The following is a 25,323-nucleotide window of genomic DNA, read 5'->3' as shown; positions in this document are numbered from 1 at the left end:
AGAACAGGAACAGAGAAGGAGAGATATCTAATCTGATCTTCAGGGACAGAGCTTAAACAGATCAAACTGCATACAGAGTGCTTAAATCCCAGGTTATGTTGCTGACAGTCTTGCTGTAGGCAGCAAGTTATGTGGTTTCTTTTGTGACTTATGTAATACAGTGCCAACATGTTAAATTTTTCTCTGCTCCAGAGAGGCTCTCGACACTGTTTTGGGGGAACTAGGCAGGGCTGAGGGATAGGGTAATGCAAAGTGAGTATTGCAAGGCTAGGACAGCACAGGGATATGAAAACTGAGGGACTTCAGCTCCTATGTGGGGAGAACCAAAGACAGAGATAATGGTGACGTGGGGAGGGAAAAAGGTAAGGGTATCTGCACGGCTGCATTAGTGTGCTTTGCAGAGCTGCTGGTGTGAGAAAATTTCACCGTTGCTGGTTCTCCTTTTTTTTTAAGCAGAAAATCCCTTTCTCACATGGCCGGGAGCGTGAGATTAGGAGATGCAATTGAGACACTGCTGGAAGACATGACTATTCCAGGATTACAAGGAGGGATGGTTTAGCTGTGTGACAAAGATCAGAATTGCATGGTTTCTTTGATGGAGCAGGATGTGGTGGTTGCATGCCACTGCTGAGGGGCGTGGGAGAGATACCCAGGGACAGGAGGATACCACAGATTGGCAGTGAGCAACGTGCCAAAGAAGATTATAAAATTATAGACGACCTGAGTAGAGGAAAGAAGATAAAAACTGCTTCCTTAAAAAACTAAGTGCTCGTACAGGAGCCAAGTGTGAGAAGAAAGAGGAGAGTCAGAACCACAGGTTGTAATGGCACCTCTGAGGACCTGCCTCAGGCAGCAGACAGAGACACAGAGAGAGAAGAGGAAAGCGGTGATGTTTCACTGAGTTTTCTCTCTGGGGATTACAATGATGTACAACAAACTCAGGAGATGAAGAATGATAAATGCTATGCCCAGCACTCTTTTGAAATGACCCTGAAGGCTCCTCTGCGGAAATCCTTCGCTGGCAGCACACACGTCCCTGACACCCAGCCAACTCCAACCCCGTGTCTCCCCAGCTCAACAGCTCCCTGTTGCAGTGCAGGGTAGGAAGCATAGGATTCCTGTTATAACCAGTTGAAGTAATGTCAGTATTTCATTTCACAAAATTTGACCTTCTGTTGAGGTTATTTAACACCTTTACTTGTTCTTTTAGGCCAATTTTTAACAAAATAGTCAATTTTACAACAAAAAAAAGTCACAGAGTCTTGTTTTGGAGATGTGGAAAGCCATGCAACCTTCACCTCAAAGACTGCAAGCTGTCAGAATTGGATATCCAGTCAAAGGGATTTATTTAGGTTGCCTTCATGATCAGTGGCAGAGGGAGCCTAGACTAACTTAGATCAAACATATATTTTTTAAATGACTTAAGTGACATGGAATGAATCCAAAATGCAGCATTTCTTAAACCCTTTAAATTTCTTCTCATTTTTTTAGTATAAAGCTAATCACTGATTTCAATACATTTAGTTCTAATCCCCCCAAACTCAAATGTAGTGTGAAAAACCTCAAAATCTTGCTGAAGATTAGCTATGACACTTTTAGGGAAGGATTTAATAGGAGAGTAACATGCCTAGATATATAGAGGTCTAAACATACACAGGTGCCTCCATATTTGTAAGCTCTCAGTGGGGCCCTGAATTAGGAGACCTAATCCAGTTGCCCACACATAGATGTCTAGTGCCCTTTGAGATGCCCACTTGTATTTCACGTGGCCTCACCTGCTGCTCCAGGAGGGCACAGGTTTCCTGCCATACCTGTCTCATCTCTCTCAGCTCTGTGTGGATATCTTCAGTCACCAGGCCATCTAAAATAGCTAATTATGCACATATTAAGACAAGAGATTCATGCCTGCAGTGACAATAAAAAGCCTGGACAACAGATTGGTATCTCCTCAAAATGAAGGATTCATGAGGGAGAAAGGTAGCATTTTAAAACCAGCTACTTCTGCCAGTGTTCATGTGTAAGGATAGTCAACGAAGCCTACCTCTAATAATGTTGACTCTTCTCCTGTGATGGGTGATAGGAACAAAACTAAATATTGCTCTTTAAAATGGTTTAACTTACCATTTTCTAACTTTATCCTTCATTTTATCAAGGTGTTAAGAACTACTGCTCTGCAGCTATGCTCAGACTAAGATGAAAATCTACTTTTTCTACTTTTTTGGGGGGGGGGGAAATATGAAAATTATGAACAAATGTTATATTTTGGTTTAGAGCAAAATGGTGGGAAGATCACTGCCAGTTAGACAGTAAAGGGAACAACAGTAAAAGCAGTAGAGTTGGTTACTTATTTTTCAAATGAAGTATTTTTCTCCAAAAATGTGGACTTACTGAAACCACAGGTTTTTACATAGACATACCACACTGCCAACAGTTTGTCAGGGAAGGCTTTCAGTTCCAAGTGGAATTAGGGACTGAAAAAAAGAGAAAAAGAAAAAAACTGCCCAAATGAGCTAATAAGAAAGGACGTTTGGTAGGTTGGTATCCAGCTTCTGCCATGTGTTGTGGTATTTGGAGGAAGGCTTGAAGCTGAATCCTGTATCTCAAGTCAATACACAGTCAACAGAATATCCACTATTTTGGCATCAGTTCATTACCCCTCTTTAAAAAGTCTTAGCTATATTACCCAAGGAAACATAAAAGGAGGATGTTAATGAAAGGCAAGTGAAAGGACAGTGGCAAAGGGAATGCCCTGGGTGAAAACGAATGGGTTGTAAGCATCAGCAAGAAGCAGGGCATGTCAGTGGGGGAATCAAGGTTTTCAAGACTAGAATAAGCGCAGGTAGCTCAACTCTGTGTCTCATGCCCAGAACAAGGTTTGCTTGATAGAACTTTTTGCAGTGCTTGCAATAATTATAACATTTCCTGTTCCCTGAACAAGGCATATGGGTACCCTGCAAGTGTGTAGCTTAGCATGTGTATTAGCTTATCTGCTGAAAAGGGAAGTAGCAAGGCTGCATTAGAGAACTAATTATGTTTCCCGGTTCTCAGCAGTTCAGATTTCAAGTATGCCAGATACTTCTTGTCCCTGCCCATCTTCATCCTTCTCAATGACTGTGTCCTCTAGAAAGCCTGAAGACAGTGCACGACTACTTTCATTTGGGAAATGTATTATGATGCATTATATTGCTCTATGAACTGCTGCAGTTTAGCTAGCTATGCTTTGCAATGTGGTGCACAGTACCGTATCATACTGAGATGGGTGCTACCTTCTTATACGACATTGTATATGTTATTAAATTATGCTCGCTATTTGGAGTAAAATTAACCAGCAGGTTTAAAAATGGCTGGAGACTGATACCCAGACAGATACTCTAATGGAGTGATAACTTGAACCTTTGGTAACTAGGCTAAAAGTATCCCTGCATTCAGCACTATGCATTGCTGCACTTCTTTGACAGCCCTCCTTTTCCACGTTTAGATCCACCCCAGATCCTCTAAGTTTCAAAAAGCTGTAGACTTAGTGAAAGATGGTGCCACGCTGACTTACCTTTTGCCACACATCTGCAGGACTGCTTCTACCAAATCACACGGGGAGCCTGTAGCAAGAAGTGGAGGAGATATAGGCTGCTTATTGAGTAAAGCATGCAATCCCGAAGGAAAAGTGCTGGCATAGGGGAGGGTTTTTCATGAGCTGCCTTGTTTAAAGACTTCACCTTTGCTTAACATAATTTCTCAGCTCTTTCACCGCTATTGACTTGTTTTTCCATTGCAGTGTTGCACAAACACTCCTGTTCCTGCAGTTGTCCAACTCCAGCTGTGAGAAGCCCTCCCCTTCTTCACATGCTGAAAATCCTGGATGCCCTGAACAAAACTCTGAGGATAGAGAGGTGATCGTTCTCTTTATCTTAAGTGATTTGCAAAGTGGGCTAGGAGGGAAAGAAGCAGTACAACAGCATGTGAGGGATATTTAGGGAAGGGGGACTTGTAGGACTGTAGTTCTTTTGTCCCCTTTCCCTTCCAAGACTTCAGAGGGGTGACAAAAGCAAGGTTGAAGGCAGGGGCATCATAGGTTATGGATAAAGGCCTTTTGGAACAGGTATAAACAACACAGTGCCTACATAGTCATTTTGCTGACAGACTTGTCATTTGAAAGCTAAATGCACTTGAAAAGATAGAGGGTTAAAGACAACCAGTTCCCAGGCTGACAAATTGGCTTTTGCTATCTCACAGAACACATAGGAGGGCACATGCACACCTACAGCCACAAAAATTTATGTCTGCTGATAAACCCTTGCACTGTAGACCAGGAGTAATCAGCAGGGTCTCTACTTGTGCAGGTCACCTGGACAGGCAGCAAAACCAGAGATTCCTTTCTAGTGGGAGGATCATGAGAAGAAGCAAAGAGTTTGTCTGAGCAGTGCGTTGTCTGGAAATAGGCATGGAATGGTGAGAATGAGAAGTGTCCCCTGCTGCGTGACTCCGGCCATGCCCCAGGAAGCAGGAGCCCAGCTACCACCCATACGAACACACAGGATCCCACTAAAGAAACTCTCAATTATTACTGCTTGTTTCTTCCTAGCAGAAGCAACAATTCAGTCAATGGCCAATCTTTTGGATGTGAAGAACTAGCAGTTTTAATGTGCTTAAATGATAAAGAACGACTGTAACACTTTTTTATTGTGCAACCTAGTTCCCTGTGTATAATCTGCATTATGTCCATCCCATACAGTGCAGCACCATGCGGATACTGGTGCTGATACAAAGAAACTCCAATCAAGTAAAAGACAAGACTGGGTGTTTTGTTGGAAATAATTCTTAGTGCTTTGTCTATTCGATGCTCCTGTTAAACAAGTGATTGGTTCTCACAGCGTGCAAGTAGTATCCTTGGAGCACAAGGTCACAGATCTGACAACTGGGAAAAATTTAATTCTAAGAGCTTAAATCTTCCTAGGTTTTCCCTATTGCAAATTACTGTAATTCTTCAGTTTGTTTGGCCTACCAATGACTTTACTATGACAATTCTGCTTTAGAATAAAATACGTGGAAATAATGTGACCACTCTCAGTTTCTCTGTCAAGTCTCTCTGCAGACCGAAAAATTCAAATGGCTTTTATCCACCCAGTCCAACAAACATTAAAGGTTTGATAAATAGATAAAAGCCAGCATTACAAATAATTTTTACTGCTAGTTGGCACCTTGCCCCAGGGTAGAAGATCCCCGCTTATTCACACAGATGTTACAAGAGTCACAGCATGTTATGTGTACATCATGCATCGTGAAACCAAAACAACGCAAAACAAGGGCAAGGGGGAGCAAGGTGCAAAATCTCTGCTTTAGATTTCTTGTACTTTTTTCCGAGAGCTTCTTAGCTGCATTTATTCAGTGAAGTAATTGCTAAACTCATTCTTTTTTTCAGCGTAGTACAGACATACTGCTGCACTCTCACAGCTCGAGTCTACCCTTATATAAAATAGGGGGGGGGTTTTTGTGTGTGTGTGATTTGGGTTGGGGTATAACCCTGAAGCACTCTGTTCCCAGGCAGAGATACAACGTTCTGGGTATAAACAGGCACCTCGCCACTGTCACACACTGTTCTATGAGATGTATTTGGTGGATGTATTACTCTTCGGGGGAGGAGGGGGGGTTAAAGAAGAGCCATTAGCAATGCATTCGAAATTGAATACAGGCAACCTGTAGTGACACTAGATGGCACTGAAACATTAGCAAAGGATCCAAACCCAGCCTTCAGGCAACACCTCATGACCAGCTGCACTTCTGCATTACAGGACTTGGGATTGTGGTGTTTCAAGGTGGTTGCAGATGATATCTTTATTGATCCTGAATAAAAGAACTAACTTACGGACCCAGCACGAGGAAGACTTGGAGACTTAGAGTTAGGATCCCCATGGTCTGGTCTGGGGTCTGGCAATGACTGTGCGTCTGACTTACACCAATTACACTTAGGCAGCCTCCTAGGAGGGGTGGTGAAACGCAATTATTGCAAAATGCCTTCAATTCCAGAAAGGCAGCAGGGCTAGGAGCATGTATAATCATTATTTTTTTACAGATAACATTTTCTTAATGAGGTTTCAAAGACAAAGGCGGTATAACAGCTTGTTTACTGAGCCTTTGTGTTTGCACAGCTTCGATTTCCTAAAGATTTGTGTCCGACTTCCTTTAAATATCCCCTGTTGCAACAGTGCTGGTTCCTGGAACTTCTCTTCAACACAATGACAGGATTTCCCAGCACTTCTCCCTACCATGATGCCCCTTCTAGCCTTACACCCCAAATCAGTTATCTCCGCTGCAAAATGCCCAGCTCTTTGTATGTCCCATATTCCCTAATGGCTTTTATTTGGCCCAGCTCCGGGTCAAGGAGCAGCATATCCTTACAGCGATGCAGAAACAGGCGTGTGCTCCCTGCACGGTCAGCACGCTCATGCTGCTCAGTGGGCCAGTAGAACTGACCAAAATCACATTCTCCTGCTTTTCCCTCACTGGCAACACCAAGAGGGTCTCACTCGAACTGTAGCATGCAGAAGCAAATACTTTTGAGAACCTTGTTCCTCTGCCTGCCTCAGCTAATATCTGTTAATAAGTTGAAGAGCTAACAAACAGGGGAAGAGGACACCAGCTGGAAGACTGGCAGACCAATGTGCAGAGACAGACAAGGAAGCGGCCACCTCGTTGTCTTGTCAAATGTGGTTAAAAAATGACGCTACATCGTACAGAAACAAAACATGATGCATGGTTTGGGCTTTTCAAATAAGTAAATTGATCACTCAGCCTTTCTTTTCTCTATGAGTTTGTGCCGTTACCAGTCTGCGGGTGGCTCAAGCAGAGCGGGAGTCAGAGGATTCTTCTCAACATTTTGAAGGTTGTCCTCCTGCAGCACAGAGACGAGGAAGCTACCTGTATGTGATGGATATACTTGTTTCTGCAGAGGAATGTGAAAGCAGTGATAATATCTGAGGGCTAGATCTTTCTGCCAAGGCATTTCTATTTATTTCTGTCATCTCTGGAAAAAAAAACCCCAACAATTACCTAAAATAGCCCTTATTAGGAAAGATTTTGAAGATGGGAATCACCGCGGAGGCTGAAGGAATTAAAAAGGAACAGCAGGTCAGCAAGGAAGGGAAGACAGGAAACACATTGCAGCCAGCTAGCTCCGGTGAAATGCCATCCGTCTGCCTTCTGTGAATAGAAGGATGATCGAACTGAATTGCAGTCTCAGGTGACTTTGTCACTTTTCCCTCAATACTCAGTGCCTTGAAAAACCCATCAGCATATGATGCTGCTTGCTACAAAAAGCGATTGAGATGTATTAATTGTGAAGAAAATGTGGCTTCAGCACACAAGCCCATACATCAAATGAGGTTTACAGCTTCATTAGGACTAAGCAATACCATCAAGAGCAACTTGGTATAATTGACCCTAAACTTTGCCTCTGAGGTAGAGCAGACAAATACACAAATGCACAATTGTGAGAAGATAATCACTTTAACTTGGAGCAGCCTAAGCAGTCAAGTGAATGTACCACAACAGAGATGGAGACTGAGCAGCAACTGAATCAAAACAGTAAAAATTATAGTTCCAAGGGTATAAGGATCTGACCTTTTATGTTATGTGGTAGCAGGATAAGTACTCTTGCTGTTCTTAGTCCACATTGAACCTTGCACGTAGACATAACCCCTTTGCTTCTTATCTTTTGTGTTACTTGCAAACAAACAGCCAAAGTATTTTCCAAATATCTGCAAAAACCTACCTGAATATTCCCTAAAACTGACAATGAGCCTGACTCCTTCATTGAACTCCCACCAGGGGTGGGACTCCTTCTCTGTGAAATGCGGTAAGGGCTCTGCTCACATTCTGCAAGACGCTCACCCACCCTGGGTATTCTGTGCAATCACTGAAACGCAACGAATAACAGCACTCGCTTTTCCCAGTACATCATCCTGGTGATGGATGGGAACATTTTATAGTCTCCAGGGGGGTTCAGCTGCAAAGGAGTCTCTCTGAAGGCAGAGATACAGACAATTCTGGTACTGCAAACTGGCCTGCTTGTCAGTAATGTCTGCATCACAGCAGGATTATAGTTGTCTGCCAAAATAACCTTATAATTCACTGCTCAATTACACTCAATAATGGGCTATTGCCCTTCTTGGGTCACTCGTCTTCCAGGTGTTTCTTCGAGAGTGCCAGGATTTGCCTGAAGCCAAGGGAACGGTCAGGCTGCTTTGTGCAGTCATTTTCCCTGAGGTGACTGTTAGCATTAACTTTCTATTCAGCAGGGGAGCACACCCGCGATAGGCCTTTTGTGGAGCAGTCACCTCTGTACCCTGTCAGATGGGTTGTTTAGTCACTTTTACATTAGAACCCGTGTGAGGACCATTTTCATATCCTTCGGGTTTTCCTTTTGCACAAAGAGCCTGCGGGAGCTTGCTGTTATGGTGACTCTTAACACCTACGAACACGTATTTCTCTTGGGACCACTGCAATATCACTGCTACAGTAGCAGCTGCATTTTGTAGGACAATTCCCTCATTATTTCCTTTTAAATTGCAGTACTATCTATAAGCCACAGTAAAGTGTAAGAGTCATAATGAGGTGGCTGCTCTACAAAAGCAATGAAAAGACAGTCTATTGTCCAAAGAGCTAAATGTTTAAATTAATTAAACATATAAATCATAGGGGTCATAAAAATCTGGGTTTTTTCAGACTATTAAGTTAAACTTCCTGTGGAAGACAATTTTCCTGAATCGAAACAGCTTGCTTTAATCCGTCCTTCTTGTTGATATGAATACTGAGTGGAGTCCCTGCAGAAGTGGGCCCAGAATACCACTCTTTTCTGTTGCTGCTAAAGAGCTAAAGAACATAATTTACATTTCTAAATCTGCTAAGAAGGTGTGACAATGGTTTCCATCTAGTGCTTCACTATAAAGAAGAGGGAGATAGAGAAGGAGGAAAGTGAAGATGCTGGGTTTGATTTCTCTTATTTTTTTATACAGAAATAAATCCAGTAATCCTATCCATGAATTATTCCTGATTTGTGCTGATATAAGTGAAAGGATTCAGATTCGTCAGTCAGTGCATTTGTTCTTTTAGATCCAGGAAAATCTAAAATTCAAAAGTCTATTATAACATCAAGAATAAGTCACTCTCCACCTCTACAGTCTCCATTTTATTGCTGCTGGTTGTGAAGGATCTCTGATCACAAGGATGTAGATGAGGCAAAGGAATGGTTTACATATTCTGTTTTGGTTGCCTGGACTATTTCAGGGTAAAATGAAAATTAAATATACTTACAATGTGCACAGCCCAAGTACAGACAGATAGAGCTTATATTCCTGAGTACAAATAATACCTACAAAATATACCAGGTATGTAACTAAATCAGTCATCGCTTGTGCTCTGTATTACTTAATTGGTGGGAAAAAAAGAGAATTTTTTGGAAGACCTGTTTCACCACTGTGTTCTGCTTGATCATTTATAGGCTTTTCCATTTGGGTTTCCAAATGTTTCTCTGGAATAACGTGTTTCCTTGTGTTCTGCACATCATTTTCTGTTGTGCCTGTGGAGGGCACAGTGGGAGTCAGTCTTTCAGCCAGTTCGCTTTTCACTTTGTCAGCCGTATCTTTCCAGATATTTTCTGCAATGATAAATAAATAAAATGATAGGATAAGACTGCAGACTCTTAGCAGCAGATAAACACATGATCACCACAAATTCACAAAATATCAGTTGAAAATTTTGTCTGGGATCTCACAACCACCATTGATGCATTCTTTTGCTCTGAAAGGGAAGTGCACTATGGTGTGGTGTCAGATACCATAACTATTTTGCTGTCAGTAGGGAAAAGATATTTCTATGTGAATCTTTAGTACTGCCAGTCTTCTTGCTGGCAGCTGCTATAGAACACAAGTAATGCATTTCTAGAGAAGTGAGAAATAGTGGCTCTATCCAGCACATTCCAGTGACCATCCGTTATCTGCACACTGTGTACTATCACCTCACCTTACTTCAGACAGATGATATTAAATACAAAGAAACACCAAACACTGATATAACTGCACTTAGTTCTCCAGGTAGCACATGCTTACGAATATTCTCTTTTTTCTTTTCTGGTGTAGGTAAAAAGCCATCACTCAGCTTCCTTGAAGTCTGTGTTTTCTGTTTTGCTCTGTATATTTTTGGTTCCTGGATCCATGCATGCTTCATTGCTTCATCGGGAGTCATGCGCAGCGCAGGTTCCCACCTTAAATCCATGGTAGACAAATAGTTATTCGACTGTTTCTAGCTGAAAATTAGTTTAAGTCAAAAGATTCAGTATTGTCTTCTGAAAGTCAGTTCATGAGGATATTTTTTGAAACAAAAGAATTTTAATTGAAAGCAAGGAAAAAATCTTACGTGATCTTCTCCTTCCTTCAAAACTTTTTATTTACTTCAGCACTGTGTGCTTTGCTGATCAAACCCTCTGCAGCATCAAACCATTTTTAATATGCAGTTCACGGTGTTATTTGAATATTTGTTTCAAGGTTTTCACATTCTGACAATGCAAGCTCCAAGAAAAGAAACATAAATGGGACATAGGGTAATTCATTAAAAGATATGTCTTCCCTAATTTAACTGCACCTGAAACTACTGTAGAGACTTTGTGTAACAAAACTCAAGTGAGATCTTATTATGGAAATGAAAGTTGATTTTTTTTTTTTTTTTTTTTTTCCCAAAATCTCTACATTGACTTTATCCTCTCACAGGTTTCATTCACTCAGTTCTTCCACCCACATACTCACAAGTACCAAGTGTTCTGACCAAGACCACTTGTGTGTCATGCAAAAGACAAGGGTTGTCAGCTACTGAGTCGTCATCACATCTCTGGAGTTCGTCTTGACTGGTGATGACATACTAGTCTTTGGACAGATCTTTTACATCCTTTCGGAGTCACCTGCTGTTTGGGCACGGTCCTTCAGATCAGAACCTTGCTGACTTCAGTCTCCATAAACGTTAGGCAAGGTAGCTATTCAAGGTCTGGTTTAACTTGTGTTTTGGAATATATGTTTGTTTTCCTTTCAGGCTAACAGGAAACTGCAGGGCATATGTGATATTCTGCAACCTTGTTGCCATGCAATTGAGATTTTTCAGTGCTGGTCACCTGTGCTGTGGTCTCCCCAGTGTGCAGCTTTCCTGGCTGTGACACAGACAACACACTCCCCAGTTTTACAGGTGGAAGCAGTGCCCTTTGTTACCAATACGTACCAGTCTTTCCACCCCTGTTCAGCTTTTTCTTCCACTGCTCAAACACACGTACATTTCCATTCGTACTGCATTCATACCAAACCTAGTATTTCTGTTACTAATTTCTATATCAGTTGCAGACTATTTCGTTCTGATTTGTCTAATCTCAGTGCTGTCCAGAGCTGTACAGGAATAATGTAGGAAAACAAGCAGATTCTTGTCATCACAAAAGCAGAGTGAATTATTTTTTTGTCTGATGTTTTCATCCACAAACTAGGTCTCTACAAGTTGAACAAAACTATTTGTGACATCATGGCAAACTTATCAGGCGGCTTTGGACAGACACAGATTGGCAAATGAAAAAGACAAAATTCTTTTTGTATCAAAATGAGTTTTCATTTCAAACCTTACTTCATTCCTTTGAAAATTTAACAATCCCAACATAAAACATTTTTTCCTGTGTGACCTGAAATGACTTGTTTACAATTTTTTTGCTTCACTGAAATTATTTTCTAAATGTTCTGATTCAGCCAGCGAACCAAAATGGATCAATGGTTCATACAGATTTAGCAAGCAGAGAATCTTAAAAGCAACCTTCTTGTGAAACAGAGGGATGATTTTTTTTTTTTTTCATGTAACTACAAGTTAGCATGGATTTCTTTAGGAAAGTACTACTGAACTGTTAGAAAGAAACTTACAGTCAGCTCTAAATAAGATACAAAATATTAGCCTTGCATAAGATAGGTAACACTGGAAAAGGTATGGAACCAGCTTCTGCTGCCATAACGTGGTACACATTGGGATCCAAGCTCACCCCGACAGCATTACTGCACCTATTGAAGAGTATTAAAGTACTTAAAGCAACCAGACAAAAGTTTGTTCCTGCATGCTCAGTCTTTTAGTTTGATGGATGAATAAAACCTCTTTAGTAGCCATCTCCCAAGCAAAAAGACCTATCAGTAAAATGACACCTCACATCAGCAGGGTCCATGGAGTCCCACCCTGTAAAATCCTTAGTGACCTGACCGCCTTGGAAAAGACACATGATCATGTTTGAGCCATGAAATAGTTTGCTTCTCCCACAGTACTTCATTTATTAAAAAGTGCCATTTACTTTGTGATCACAGATAATACGCTGGTGACACTAAATCACGTCTCTCTTCCCCCACACAAACACACAGACACTTTGCCACTGACACTCTCACCATGAGTGTGGTTTGCTATTGGACCAGGTTGTCCCAAGAGGCTGTGGATCTTCCTCTTTGGAGGTACTCAGCACCCGACCAGACAAGGTCCTGAGCAACCTGCTCCAAGTTTGCTCTGCTTTGAGTGGGAGGGTGGGCTAGATGACTTCCAGAGGTCCCTTCCAACCTAAATTATTCTGTGATACTACGTAAAAAGTTCCTGGCATAGAGGAACTGTGGGATTTCTACCTTGTGTGAAGAAAGTTAACAATTACATGTTATTTGCATTTAGCAGTTTACAAAAATGTGCAAACCATCAATTTCCTTTAAGAAAACAGCTGTGGGCCACTTGTCATGATAGCAAAATCCTTGACTGGAGTAAAGTCAACAATTTATCCTAGAAATGACAGGATCTGAGACTTATTAGACCCTTCTGGCCTTCTGAGGTCCGGTGATTTATAAAAATCTATTCCAATCAAGAAAAATACTGTCTATCAAATAATTCTTGAAATGTGCAATGTGACTGCTGTCAATGAAAAATAAGTATAACGATGATAAAGAGAAAAAGGGCTTAAATCAGCATGTAATCTACAAGGTAACACTCTGGTAACTGCGCTAAGTAATTCTCCATGCTAACCACCACAGTCAAGGAGAAGCAAGGAAACAATACCATTGATTCTGGGGTGGAGACATGGCTGAATGTACTTTGCCTTTTTATCCTCTGCTAAGGGGGAGGCGTATGGTCTATTGGAACTAAAAAGAGTCTAATCTCATCCAAGGGAATGTGCATGCAGAGAGCAAATCTTTGTAAGCAGATATTCAAAGAAGCAGAACTGTTTTCATACATATACCACAGTGTATTGCCTGATTGCCGTTTCCAAGGCCTAGCACAGAAAATACGCTCAAGACATTCAAGCCAGCTAAGTCAGCTCCAAATACAACTCCTGCTGGAGGAAATTGGAAGACTTTCTTCCCACCAGAGTGGGAGTTAGATTTAAGTACAAAACCAAACTTCTATCTCCAGATATGCACTGCCTTGGGACACTGCATTGCCATTACCTATGTTATGTGAATGAACCTTTATCTGATAAAACAGAAAGGATTTCATACAAAGGCCTCAATGGGTAAAAAACATTTAGAGTTTAGTCTCCAGCGTCAGAAGAAGATCTGGGTTTAGGTATGATGATGTCAGCTTTCTTTTGTACCTTGGACTAATCCCATATAGTCTTTCTGTGCATTGATTTCTACCTGTAATAAGCTATGAATAATAGCAATAGTTATCCAAATGCTATCATGTGGAAAAAACAAACAAACAAACAAACTAAAAAAAACCCCAACAACAGATACAAAGATTTTAAAGGCACAAGAGAATGAAAGCAAAGCCAAAACTAGCTTGCTGCATATAAGTCAAAACTATGAACTCACATTAGACATCCTTTCAGAAAGTCCAAGAAACCAGCATCATGGGTTTTCAGCACTGTGCTTAGGTCCTTGGAGTCTGGGCATCTCTTTTTTCCCTTGCTGTTAGTTATGGATTTAGGAAAACCTTTGGAATCTTAAAAAAAGGAAAGATATGCTCAAAAAATTATGTTAAAAATCCTCACCAAATATTTAAGAGAATTGCAAAACCAGTACCCATATCCATCCCACTAACTCCGGTTTTGCCCTGTTGGACTGATAGTCTGCCAGCGTTGTGGCAAACAATATTGGTTACATCCTGGCGACTGCATCCTACACTGTGTTTTTTTGTTCATTTTGTGTAATTTCCAAAACCACATTATACACAGAGGAATGAACTTAATGTAAATTAGTTCCCAAAGCCCACTGCGTCACTTTTAGCAATAATATTTTTTAAGAAGTGACAGTGGAATGGATTTCCCAATCCCTTTGCTATCACCTTGGCAATGAGAGGCCCATAAGACATGATGTGCACAGCACCAGGTTCATTTGTAGGCCTCATGTTACCCTTCTGCTTCTCCTTAATACCTCTTCCTGAAAGAAGTTTTGTCAGCTAAGAAGCAGCTAAGGTTCACTGGCCCTACTCTCTACCAGTGCTATTAACTAGCAGGAAGGAATCCGGTAAGGACAAAAAATCTGAAGCAGTTACCAAAGAATGTTCGCTTCCTTGATGCAGCCTGGATAAAATCAGCTGGTGGAAGACCCAATACCTTCAACATAGAAAATGAATTCACGGAGTTACTCCTCATTTCATAAACATACATAACAACTATCAGGAGATCTGTGGTATTTCACCCTCCATTTGAAAAGAAGTTGAATGTCGCAATTCACTGTGAAATGTCTACAAACCATTTCCTCTTGTGCTATTTATTGTGGAAGGAATGGAGGGATTCCTTAGAGCTGTCTGCACACACAAAATGTGATCTTATAAAGGATGACATGAAGGGGATCTTCACTACCACAGAAGCCTCTAAGAACAAGCATCTCTGTTAATGACAGCTGTTGTAGGAGGTCACATGGACAGATTCTGACTTTGAAAAATCTTATACAAACTAGCATGGCACTAGAAGGATCAGAACCTGGGCCTGCGTTCAGCGTCAGGTTGCAGTTTAGTGATTGGTATGGAGTAAGTAACTAACTTGCTTTCATAGGTCAGTTTTGCACCTACTCTAACATTTGCACTGGGTAGGTGATCCAGGACTGGAGATATTACAGTACATTCCCAAAACTCTCTGAAAAACATTTACAAAGATGATAGAGCCAAGCCCCTTTGTAGGAGCAGACAGTATAAGAAGGGGCAACATCCACAAGTTGTGGCTTGAGAAGTGCAGGGTGACTATTAGGAATAACTTTTTCACCAGGAGAGTAGAGCAGCACTTGAGCAGGTCACCCAGTGGGTTTGTACTCAAGCCTTTGAGGTTTTCCAGATTTGCTAGACAAAGCCACAGCTGACTCCTCAAATGTTAGAAAGATCTCTCTCTCAGCAAGAGTTAGGACTAAAGAGAACCAATTTGACCAACGCATATTTGATTTCTAAGAGAAGAGGAGCCTGTTGTAATTTGGATTGTTTTTCCTTCCCCTTAGACATGCTTCTGTTCTAACTGCTCTGTACAAATTCTGACCAGTTTAAAATATGTTTCCTTCAGAAGGAAGACAGTGAGTGTACAAAGCAGTGTTTGGCACATAAAACGAAAATAACAGTTTTGCATTAGAACCCATCCTCTCAAAGAGGCCTTTGGCTGTAATAAACCTCCCTCTAAAAAGCCAGCCCATAGCCAATTATATTTCATTATCTCTTGACATTTCTCTTTGTTGCTGGCAGTGTAGTTTATCAAATGAGTATGCAATTCAAAAGACAATCTCAAAAGTTACCTCCATGATGCAGGCAAGTTGGTCAACTTCATTTTCCCCTGGAAACAGTGGGTAGCCTGTGTAAAGCTCAGCTATGATACAGCCTAAGCTCCACATATCAACAGCCATAGCGTAAGGATGACCAAGAATCACTTCAGGCGAGCGATAAAAACGGCTCTGGACATAGGTGTACACTATATCAAAAAAGAAAATTAGACAAGAAGCAAAATATCATAATTGGGACAGAAACGTGGATTCCAGATTTCACAGAAAAGTGAAATACATGTTCAGGCATCATATATCTACTCTATCCATTAGCTGGCATTGAGGGATTGCTCACAGAGGCTCTGAAAACCTTTTCTAATCCCATCCTAAAATCACTGGCTGATATGCTTTCCGCTATTCCATTTGGAAATTGTTCTTCAACAAGCTTCCCTGAAAGAAATAATTCTACTAAAGCTGTGATTCAGCTTACTCCATGTTCATTTTCCGATTTGGAGGGCTTCCCCTTGCATCAATCAATAGTTCTTCATTATCACAGGCTTGCACTGTAGGAAATACTGGTTTCACTGACACATAGGGAAAATCTCCTACTGCCTTCTGATTTCCCTGTTAACGCATTATAGCCCCACAGCAGATGTCAAAAGATCTCATTCCAAGATTGGGACTCAGCATAGTGAGTAGACAAATTCTTTCACCTCTTGTCATTCAGACAATTGAACAAGGTTACAGCATGCAAGCTCTTTTATTTTCTTATTCCTTCTCTCTCTGATGGTCACTTTGTTTATATTTCTGCACTTCTTTGCATCCCCACATATTCAACATCTTTCTGGAAGGAAAGCACCCTGAAAACTAAGTGCTGCACAGTACGTGATCTCACCAAATCTACAGTTAGAGAGTACCGTGGCGGCAATCTGTGCCCTTGTGCGTTTGACCACCTGCATAACTGTTGTCTGCTTTTTGTCATTCTTGTCACAAATAAATAGCTGACTTCTTGTTTTCTACTCTCTAATCCTGTACCACTTTGAGCGTTGTACCAATTCTTGTTTCAGCTGACAGAGTCTCCTCAGTCATGCTCCATCTTTCTTTTCACTTGTTTTGTGTTTCCATTTGTTACTCTCCACAAATATTTCAGGCTGCATCTCAGATTACATTCTACTCTAACATGGGCAAACCTGAAGTGATCATGCACTCCTACAAAACTGGGATGTAAATCTAATGGTCTGAATCCCAAAATGTAGATGAACAGGTTTGGCTCAGCTTAAATAACAATCTTCCATAGGAAAAATATAAGCCATTTAAGATTAGTTTTATTTTTCTAAGTTAATAAAACGCAGCGCAGGTTTCTTTCTTGGGTTTCGTTTTTTTGTTGTTGTGTTTGGGTTTTTTAACAGATGATATTTACATTCCTAATGATGATTTCATTCTTGCTTTACAATATGTCTATTAATGTTAAGATTTATTGTTAGGTGGATTTTTATACATTCATTTCTCCTTTAAAAATGTTGTTCTTGTTATCTCCTGCACATTCTACTTAAATCCTCAATAGAAAAAAAATAAAACTGACCTTAGACTTTCGAAACTAAAAGCATAGTTCCCATTTCCCCTGTTGTATTCATCCAAAAAGTACCAATTATAATTTAACCATCCCACTGAGAAAGGCTCTCTGGACCAGATAACCCCCTTGTTAAGTGAAGTATTGGAATTATCCTCATAGGCCTATTTCAGCTAACCACTCTTGCAAATGCAATCCTGATTTCAACAGGAGTAGAGGAGCTGATCAGGCTTGGGATAAAGAAAAAGCACGGTAATAGCTTACTTGTCTCCTACCAGTATTTCTTCCACAACCAGTGGCTGAACAGTTCATCAGATTCTAATTAGGGGCATAGGTCACTATATTAGCTCAATCAAAGAAATAGTTTTTCCACATTATTTGAAATTAAGAAAGCTTATTAAGAAAATTACATCAACTTGACTTTTCTGCAAACCTCTTTGGTGTTCATAGCAGCTTGATCCAAAATCAATAACTTTAACTGAACCTTGGCCTTTGTGGTATAATAATATGTTCTCCTAAAGAGAAAAAAAAAAAATCACAGGGAAAAAAGGGGTTTAACACCACATTAGGTTAGCGAACACTTTGAAAAACAAGCAATGCATAACACATTGGGTTTACAATTATCTGCATAATAAAAGCTTCAAAATACAACTTCCTTGGGAATGCATTTGCTAACATGAGTAGGCATCCGATAATGTGCAATTAACCAAAGCAGAGGGGAGATTTGTAAAGGTACCCAGTTTGAAGGTTAGCTAGACGGGGACACCAGCGCCTCACATACAAGCCAAGCCACTGCACCGTGCAGTGTGTGGTGCTGTCAAGGCAGCAGCCAGCGAGAACGCTTGCCGTGTGAGCGGAGCGAGTTCCCCATACTCATTGTGGTTAAGCCAGTAAAAGGCAAACTGCATCTGTTTGCACGCTGTGCTAAATTAACCAGAACCATCCTTTTGTAACCACAGAAAGCCCCATGAATGAGTCGTACTTCACAGTTCTTCCTTCCACTGCTTTCAACTTTCTCCAGACTCTCTGTAAGCATCTACCTCTCTCCACCTCACAACTGTGCGATGCAGAGATCCCAAGGTAGTGATGAACAGCAATGGTAGGGTCCTATGGATTATTAGCTGGATGCAGATGGGCACAGCACTGTGCACCCACAATTCCAGCTTGAGAAGCGATTCTTAAACAGCTCGCTCAGGCATATTTGCACTGATGAGTAAACATAGCCTATTAGCTCTCTTCTGCAGAGTTGAATTGTATCCTCATTAAAAATCTATCTAAATCAAAGATTTCCTTTGATTTCCTTTCTGATCGTACAGTCTTCTCTACTTCTCAGCAGAGAGATGGCTACCTTTATCAACCAGTTTTAAAGTGATTATATGTCAAAGCTTTGAAGGACTGAGCAGTTCCCAGGGTGATGCCAAATAATGACAAAGTAGTTTCTTGGGTAATTAGTGGAGTCATAAGGAAATACTGTGCGTGACAGGAGGGAGAAGCTGCTGCTGCTGCAAGTCAAGGCAAGGTCTGACTTCCACTACCCACGTGCTCTTGGTTCTGTTACGGGAAGAAGCATCCTCTCTCTGCAGCTAGCTATGCCTTCATGCTCATGATAGGACTCTGTCACTAATACCAAATCTCTCACAATGCAAGGGAGTGAATTAACTGCAAAACCAGGTGCTAGGGGTAGTGATTACCTAGCATTAAGTCCAGAGAAACTCCATACTCTACCTTATGTTGAGAAATATCATAGGAGGCAGACAGAATAATAGATGCAAGTTTCAGGCAACATAAATTAAATTCATGAAACTGTACAATTGTAGAATGAGAACAAAATTCTCTTAGTTAACTCACTAAATGTTCACTAATACGTTACTCTATTTAAATACAGACTGCACTCATTTATCTTGCCAACCTCATTCCTTGTCGGTGGCTGCCTGGAAACAGATTTCCCGTTGGACTAATTGTTTCTGATTAAGATATTTTGATTATCTGGCAAACCTCACTTCTCACTGCAAATTGGTCTGGCAAAGATGTTGGCAAGACAATAGGTACAGACAGTGTGTGACTCTTCAGACTTCTGAGTCAAGATACATTACACAAAGTCAGAGCAGAATTTCATCCTTAGCATTTTTACTTGAGAGCTTATTTATTTATTTATTGGTTCCTTTGGAGTTTTGAAAAAGAAATCAAGAGAAACATTCACCTGAAATGAAAACAGAATTAAAATACTTCAGAAATCTCAGAAAATTGCAAAAAAAATTAAGACTGGGGCTTAAGGAGAATGGAAATGTTTCACCTAGCATGAATGATTAGCAGATATAGCAGCAGGAACTGGATCATGTACGTTCCTCCAGAAACAGGTGAGCACCCTAAATACTGTACTATAGAATTGCTTTGTCATTTACTAGGCTACTTAAGTTTATCGTTATGCATATGAAATTAAATAGACTTAATAGGATAACCTGAAACAGGCTGCCTTGTGAATATCTCCTTGCATTATAATGTCCCCTATATTGAAATACTTAATTTCACAAGTACTTTTTTCTTTCTCTAAGCAAAGTCATTACCTGAAATTGATTCATACTTGCATAGGCTTTGGCAACCAGATAATCTCATATAATACTGCAGTGAATGAACTGAATCAATGGAAAGAATCACTCGACTCTAGTACTAACATAGTCTGAAATAAATGATAGCTTCTGTACAAATACCCCACTGGGTTTTAAGGATTCTTCTGAGAGTTCCTCTCAATCAATAAAAAATAGGATGAAGCTAATGTATTCTGTACAGAATAACAGGTTATGAAATGACTGTACTTACAGGCTTCAGATCACAGTGAATGATTCTTTCCTGGTAGAGCACTTGTAAACATCTGAGCACACACTGAGTGAAGTGTCGAATTAAAGACAAACTGAAACCTTGGAAATTGTTCTTTTTGATCAACTCATACAAATTTATTCTGCGGGGGTTGTGGGGGTGGAAGAAGAAGAAGACAGAATGCAAAAAAAAAGAGATTAGGGAACTTACTTTTAAAGGCATGGTTAGTTTATAGTGTATTTAGCCTGTCTTCCTACATGAGGGAGGATGCATGCAGAAGAAAATGACTTAGCCGTTTTCCTCCTTGAGAATGCTGTTCTGCATGTAATCTGCACAAACATCTCCCCGAGCCTCCAGATCTAAAGAAGTCACAATGTCAGTGGACTCGCTTGCTTGCTAAACTCTGTGCTATGTTACACAGCTGTGCGGATTTTCACCAAGAACAACTATCAACCAGGAACTGCGAGAAATAAATTTTCTTCAGTATCCTTTCGCTCTCGTTTGTCTTTGCTTCGGCACCTTGTGTAAATCCTTTTCATCTAAAGCGTCTTTAATCAGCAGTAAAACTTTCTAGACAAACACCCCCACAAATTCAGGTCTCGTTAGGTTTTTACGTCCCTCCTGCCACCATCACCTCTCACCAGGGCATTACACCATCTCGCTAACTTCTGCCAAGCGCGGCTGGCAACACGCGAGCGCTGCCCTGAGACCCCCAGGGCCCCGACGGCCCTGCCCGGCACCCTGGGGTTCCCCCCACCTACCCACACCCCAGCACCCCACCTCAGCCCCCCCAGGGCCATCAACCCCTGCTCCAGCAACCCCACCGCAGGGCTGGTCTCCGGCTCCCCACAGCCCTGCTAGGGGCCCAGCCGAGCCTCAGGCCCACCACCCAGCCCAGCCTTGGCCCATCCATCCCCATACCCAGGGCCGGGGCTACCCCGGTGCCCCCCATGGTTGCCCTGCTCCTGGCTGCCAGGCCCTGCCCTGACGGACTCCAGGGAGCCCCCATAGCTCCCAGTGCCAGAGCCCCGGGGACCCCCCAGCCTGGTCTGCGCCCCGACCAGCGCCGAGCGCGGTCGTTCTTGGGAGGAGGGAATGGCTACGGAAGGGACGCGCGAGCGCGTCCTCAGCGGCGTGACCTCGGGACGTGTCCTCGGCAGGACCGCGGGCGCCTGCGAGGAGGACACGAACCGTGGCAGCTTTCTGCCTTTGCTGTCAGGCACGGCCTGTTCCTTCAGAAGTAAATGAAGTTACCAGGACTCGATGGGGAAGAGAGTTCACAAATTAAGGGGTTTTCACTGTGTTTTAGAAGCAATGCAAATTTTACCAGGTAACGAATTTTATATGACAACCAGTCTTCAACCCTTCTGTAAAGAGCTGAACACGGTGGCTATCCCGTGAACATTTTCCTATGAGTTTCCATAGAGGCTTTCTGAAAAGACTGGTCTGTGTCTTCTCTGGAGAGGAGTCAACTCTTATCCCTGTGTGTCTGTGAGCAACAGACTCACGTGCAGCAACACGATGAATTTAGGTCTCTTTGAGGTCAAGCCTTCCATATGATGATGAATCTTCAGCAAGGGCTATAACACGTGCAGCAGTAGGGGGCTTTACTTTAAAGGATGGGGAACTGTGGGTAACCTCCATAATTCCAGTTTGATGCCCTGATTACAAGGAGGCTGGTGAATAAAATGATCTGACTTCTATAACATTTCTCCAAAATTCCTCCTAAGATGTGTCCTGCAGCACAGGTTCATAGAAAGCAAGAAGAAGCTATCTTTTTAAGTTATCTAATATTATTCATATTTATATACCCTGAAGTTTACCAGTCCTGAATTCATTGTTCTACTCTTTTCCCCATAGGTCTTTCAGGGAAGAAGACTTCAACACAAAGCACAGAAAATAAGGGTGGATCATGTCATTGTGTGAAGTCTGAACGGGGCCCTTTTCAGTTCACCTTTGGTGATCAAAGGCTCAGTTATGCAGTCTTTATTTAGACAGTATTCCTTTCTTCTAACATTGAGCTGCAAGTTCTTCCGAAGAAGACATAAAAATTAAAGCTTGTAAGGCACAAGATCTACAATGCTCCTTAAGATTTGTGTAAAGGAAAATATACTTTACCCCAGCAGTTCAAAGGAAATACAGAAGTGATTGCGGAAGTAGAAGTATTCCTTCATGTGGATGATATTGTGAGTATCGTCTTTGTCCTTCTTCAGGAGAGCATCAAGGATCTTCACTTCTACCAAAGCCTGGCTGTGAAATCTAAAATATCACATGACGTAGGAATAGTAACATTAACACAGTCTAGCGTTTGTAGAAATACAAATGCTATAAACACCACAGTCTTACTGTAAACTCACCATGTGGGACAATGATTAAAAATTTACCATTCGCCCCTGTTAGCTACTGTAACTTTGATTCATTATGTTGTTTCCTAGTCTAAATATACTGGCCTTACATAACACTTAAGACTATGATTTTGACTTGTCTGAAAAATGTTTTAATGAAAAAGTTTCAAATGAGAATCCAGACTAAAATCCTAGTGCTCTCGAAGTCCATAGGAGTGCTTCTGTTTACTCGAACAGGGCTGTATTTCACAACTACCACAGTAAGACAGTCAGTTTTGAAGAGCATCTTTACATTTAGTGTTCACTGAGGGGAAAACTGAACAGCTGAAACTCTGTTTCTGGAGTCAACAGCATCGTTCTCATCTGCTTCATTGACTCTGGTTCAAGCTAAACTCAACTGAAAATTCGTAACCGGTCACATAACAAGAAGAGGTTGCTTAGGACCATAGTGTAGAATTTTTCATGTTAAAATGAGAGACTGGAGCCGCCCAGCATATTCCTGTGGTTTTGGAGTCTTGTGGGGGAACGTAGGCTCTCGGCTCTCAGCATGCAGGACTGGTTACCGGGGCTGTGTATTAACGGTGTCGCTGATACAGAGACCTCCTTGTAAGTCCAGAAAAACTGTGCCTGCTTTCATAGACTGTGTCTCCACTGGGTCCAGGCCAATTCTGAGTCCCTGACATCACCTTTCCTCACTCTGTTCCCACTGTGTTTAATGAAAGTCTGATGTACAGGGGCTTTGATTTTGCTTTGTTCACGTTATCCCAGATTGTCACTGCCTATATAACAAAGAACTGATTGTACTGCTTTAAAGTCAACAGATGTCTTACCTTTTCTTATTTCTTATTATTTTCAGTGCCACTAATTCATTGGTTTTATGATCCAAGCATTTAGCCACCTGCCCAAATGACCCTTTCCCAATGACCTCCAACACTTCATATCGGTATGCAATATGGTCGTGTAAAACCTTCAAAAGGAAACAAATAGGTCAGATTCAAATAGTACAACAACGATCAGGCTTTGAAGCAGTTCGTGTGTGTGTGAGTTTACTGTCTATGAAAGATGTTGGACTGGTAGCAAGTGAAGTCTCCATTAAACAAGGGCGACAGAGAAAATAACAAGTGCTTGCTTCATTAATCCACCTACCTTGCATCAGTCCTGAATGAGATGCAAAATGGGTCTCCCTTTAGGATTCTCTGCTGAGCTTTGAAGTGATTGGTACTAATGTTTTCACCATGTGAATATTTATCTTCTAGAAACAACATTTATCTCACATAGATCACTTAAGAGTTGGCAGACAGTCACTACAAACTTATTGAGCTGAAAATGAATACCATAATTTTTCCACTTACCTTTAAGTAGGAGCCATGCTCATCATCGTAACAATTATTATTCTGGGTTTCAGGCAAACCTTCAATCTTTTTAGCTTCCAGCCCAAGAAACCATAGCTCTGTATAATTGAAAATTTCTTTTTGCTCATAGACTGTTAACTGGTTTCTAAAATTTTTCAAGGCTTCTAAATCAGAAAACAAGAATATAAAACCAAAAATCAATAAAATGTCAGAAACCTGATGGCAGATTGCTTTTACAATGGAACATTTTACAGTGGACCATGCCACTTCAAGCAGGAGACCGAGTAGCTGGCTGTTAGAGGTCCCTTCCAATCAACATTTCTGTGATTCTACAATGTTGACATTTTGCATGCATTTATGTTTCTTCTTTCTTTCTCTGACTTACAGTATTATGTTCAACAAAGCATTCATCATCTGTTAGCAAGACTTTTAAGAGAGCTTAGGTAAAAATTATTTCATTCTGAGCAAAGTTATGTACCTAGATGTTTTTGAAAATCCCATCTGTTATCTATCTGCTTCAGCAAGCTTCATAGCTTACATAAAAAAATTGTATGTTTTTATTGGTTTGATTGTCATGTTTATAAAATGGCAGTAAGCTTTAGTTAACCAAAGCTTTCAAGTACTTGTTTTTCTGATAGAAAATGTCAAGTTTAGATGCATGAGGTTAGGAATTAAATGGGGCCCAAATCTGCCATTCTCCTAGTTCTGATTCTTCCTGCATAGAAATATTTCAGCTACCCTAACACCTCCACTTATATCATTTAAATCTAGATAAATAATCAGACGGTAGCATTACAAATCAACCTGTTCTCTAGGCACACATGTGGGTGTTTTGTTGAGCGGTGGCAGATCTTCATCCACTAATGCAGGGATGCTAAATCACTTCAAAGCAAAAGGCCACTACTTTTTTTTTTCCTAGACTCCTTCTAAAAATAGATTAACTCTGCCAGAAACTTTCTAGATCTGAGAACTCCCAAAATGCAATTTAGCCCACATAGATAAAATGTGACACAGCTACAAGCAAGTGGGAAAAGTGTTTTATCACTGTAATAGAATATTGCTGTCACCTACCTAACCTGTCACAAGTCTTAGACAAATATACATTCTTTTGTATAAGGCATACTTCTCTTATTTATATATTTGTGTTAGTCTGTTCATTCTCCTATTGCGTATGTCCTCAAGTAGGACTTTTAGAAATCACTGAGCCCATCCATATTGCTGTCCTCCAAATTGTTTGTTAAATGTTTCAGTGACCATTTAGCGTGGGACCTCTGGTCACCAAGTATCCTGACTGCATACACTCCTTATCTGTGCAGGCAGCCTGTCACTCCAGTCTTTTCAGCATGTTCTGTTATATTCTACCTGAAGCTGTCATAGGCAGTTTGACACTGATGCTGGTGCTTTCCAGTTCTGATGGTTTTGTCTGGGCTCTGCTATCACTTTCAGGAAGACTGTCTGGAAGGTTAAATTGGGAAAAATTGCCTTGAGTTCCGTTTTCCTGCCAAGAAAAAAAAAAAGAAAAAAAAAAA

General features: G+C 41.1%; 1 protein-coding gene across 1 annotated transcript in view; it reads right to left on the bottom strand.

Annotated features, from left to right (window-relative positions):
* Nucleotides 1–9,158: 9,158 nt before the first annotated feature.
* DYRK4 (dual-specificity tyrosine-(Y)-phosphorylation regulated kinase 4) overlaps nucleotides 9,159–25,323 on the bottom strand; it is a 25,913-nt gene continuing 9,748 nt past the window's right edge. The window contains exons 4-14 of the mRNA XM_010575344.1: nucleotides 25,157–25,292; nucleotides 23,795–23,958; nucleotides 23,273–23,409; nucleotides 22,216–22,356; nucleotides 20,101–20,239; nucleotides 17,717–17,798; nucleotides 15,750–15,922; nucleotides 14,527–14,587; nucleotides 13,845–13,974; nucleotides 10,101–10,255; nucleotides 9,159–9,649 (exon numbers count right to left, since the gene is read on the bottom strand). Of these exons, the coding sequence (XP_010573646.1) occupies nucleotides 9,417–9,649; nucleotides 10,101–10,255; nucleotides 13,845–13,974; nucleotides 14,527–14,587; nucleotides 15,750–15,922; nucleotides 17,717–17,798; nucleotides 20,101–20,239; nucleotides 22,216–22,356; nucleotides 23,273–23,409; nucleotides 23,795–23,958; nucleotides 25,157–25,292 (1,551 nt within the window). The 3' untranslated portion in view covers nucleotides 9,159–9,416. The remainder of the gene's footprint in view (nucleotides 9,650–10,100; nucleotides 10,256–13,844; nucleotides 13,975–14,526; nucleotides 14,588–15,749; nucleotides 15,923–17,716; nucleotides 17,799–20,100; nucleotides 20,240–22,215; nucleotides 22,357–23,272; nucleotides 23,410–23,794; nucleotides 23,959–25,156; nucleotides 25,293–25,323) is intronic.

The sequence above is a fragment of the Haliaeetus leucocephalus genome, unplaced genomic scaffold (genome assembly GCF_000737465.1).
Source record: "Haliaeetus leucocephalus isolate CR32 unplaced genomic scaffold, Haliaeetus_leucocephalus-4.0 Scaffold473, whole genome shotgun sequence".
NCBI lineage: Eukaryota > Metazoa > Chordata > Aves > Accipitriformes > Accipitridae > Haliaeetus > Haliaeetus leucocephalus.
Note: the sequence above shows the minus strand (reverse complement) of the source record. Positions and strands in the feature narration are given on the sequence as shown.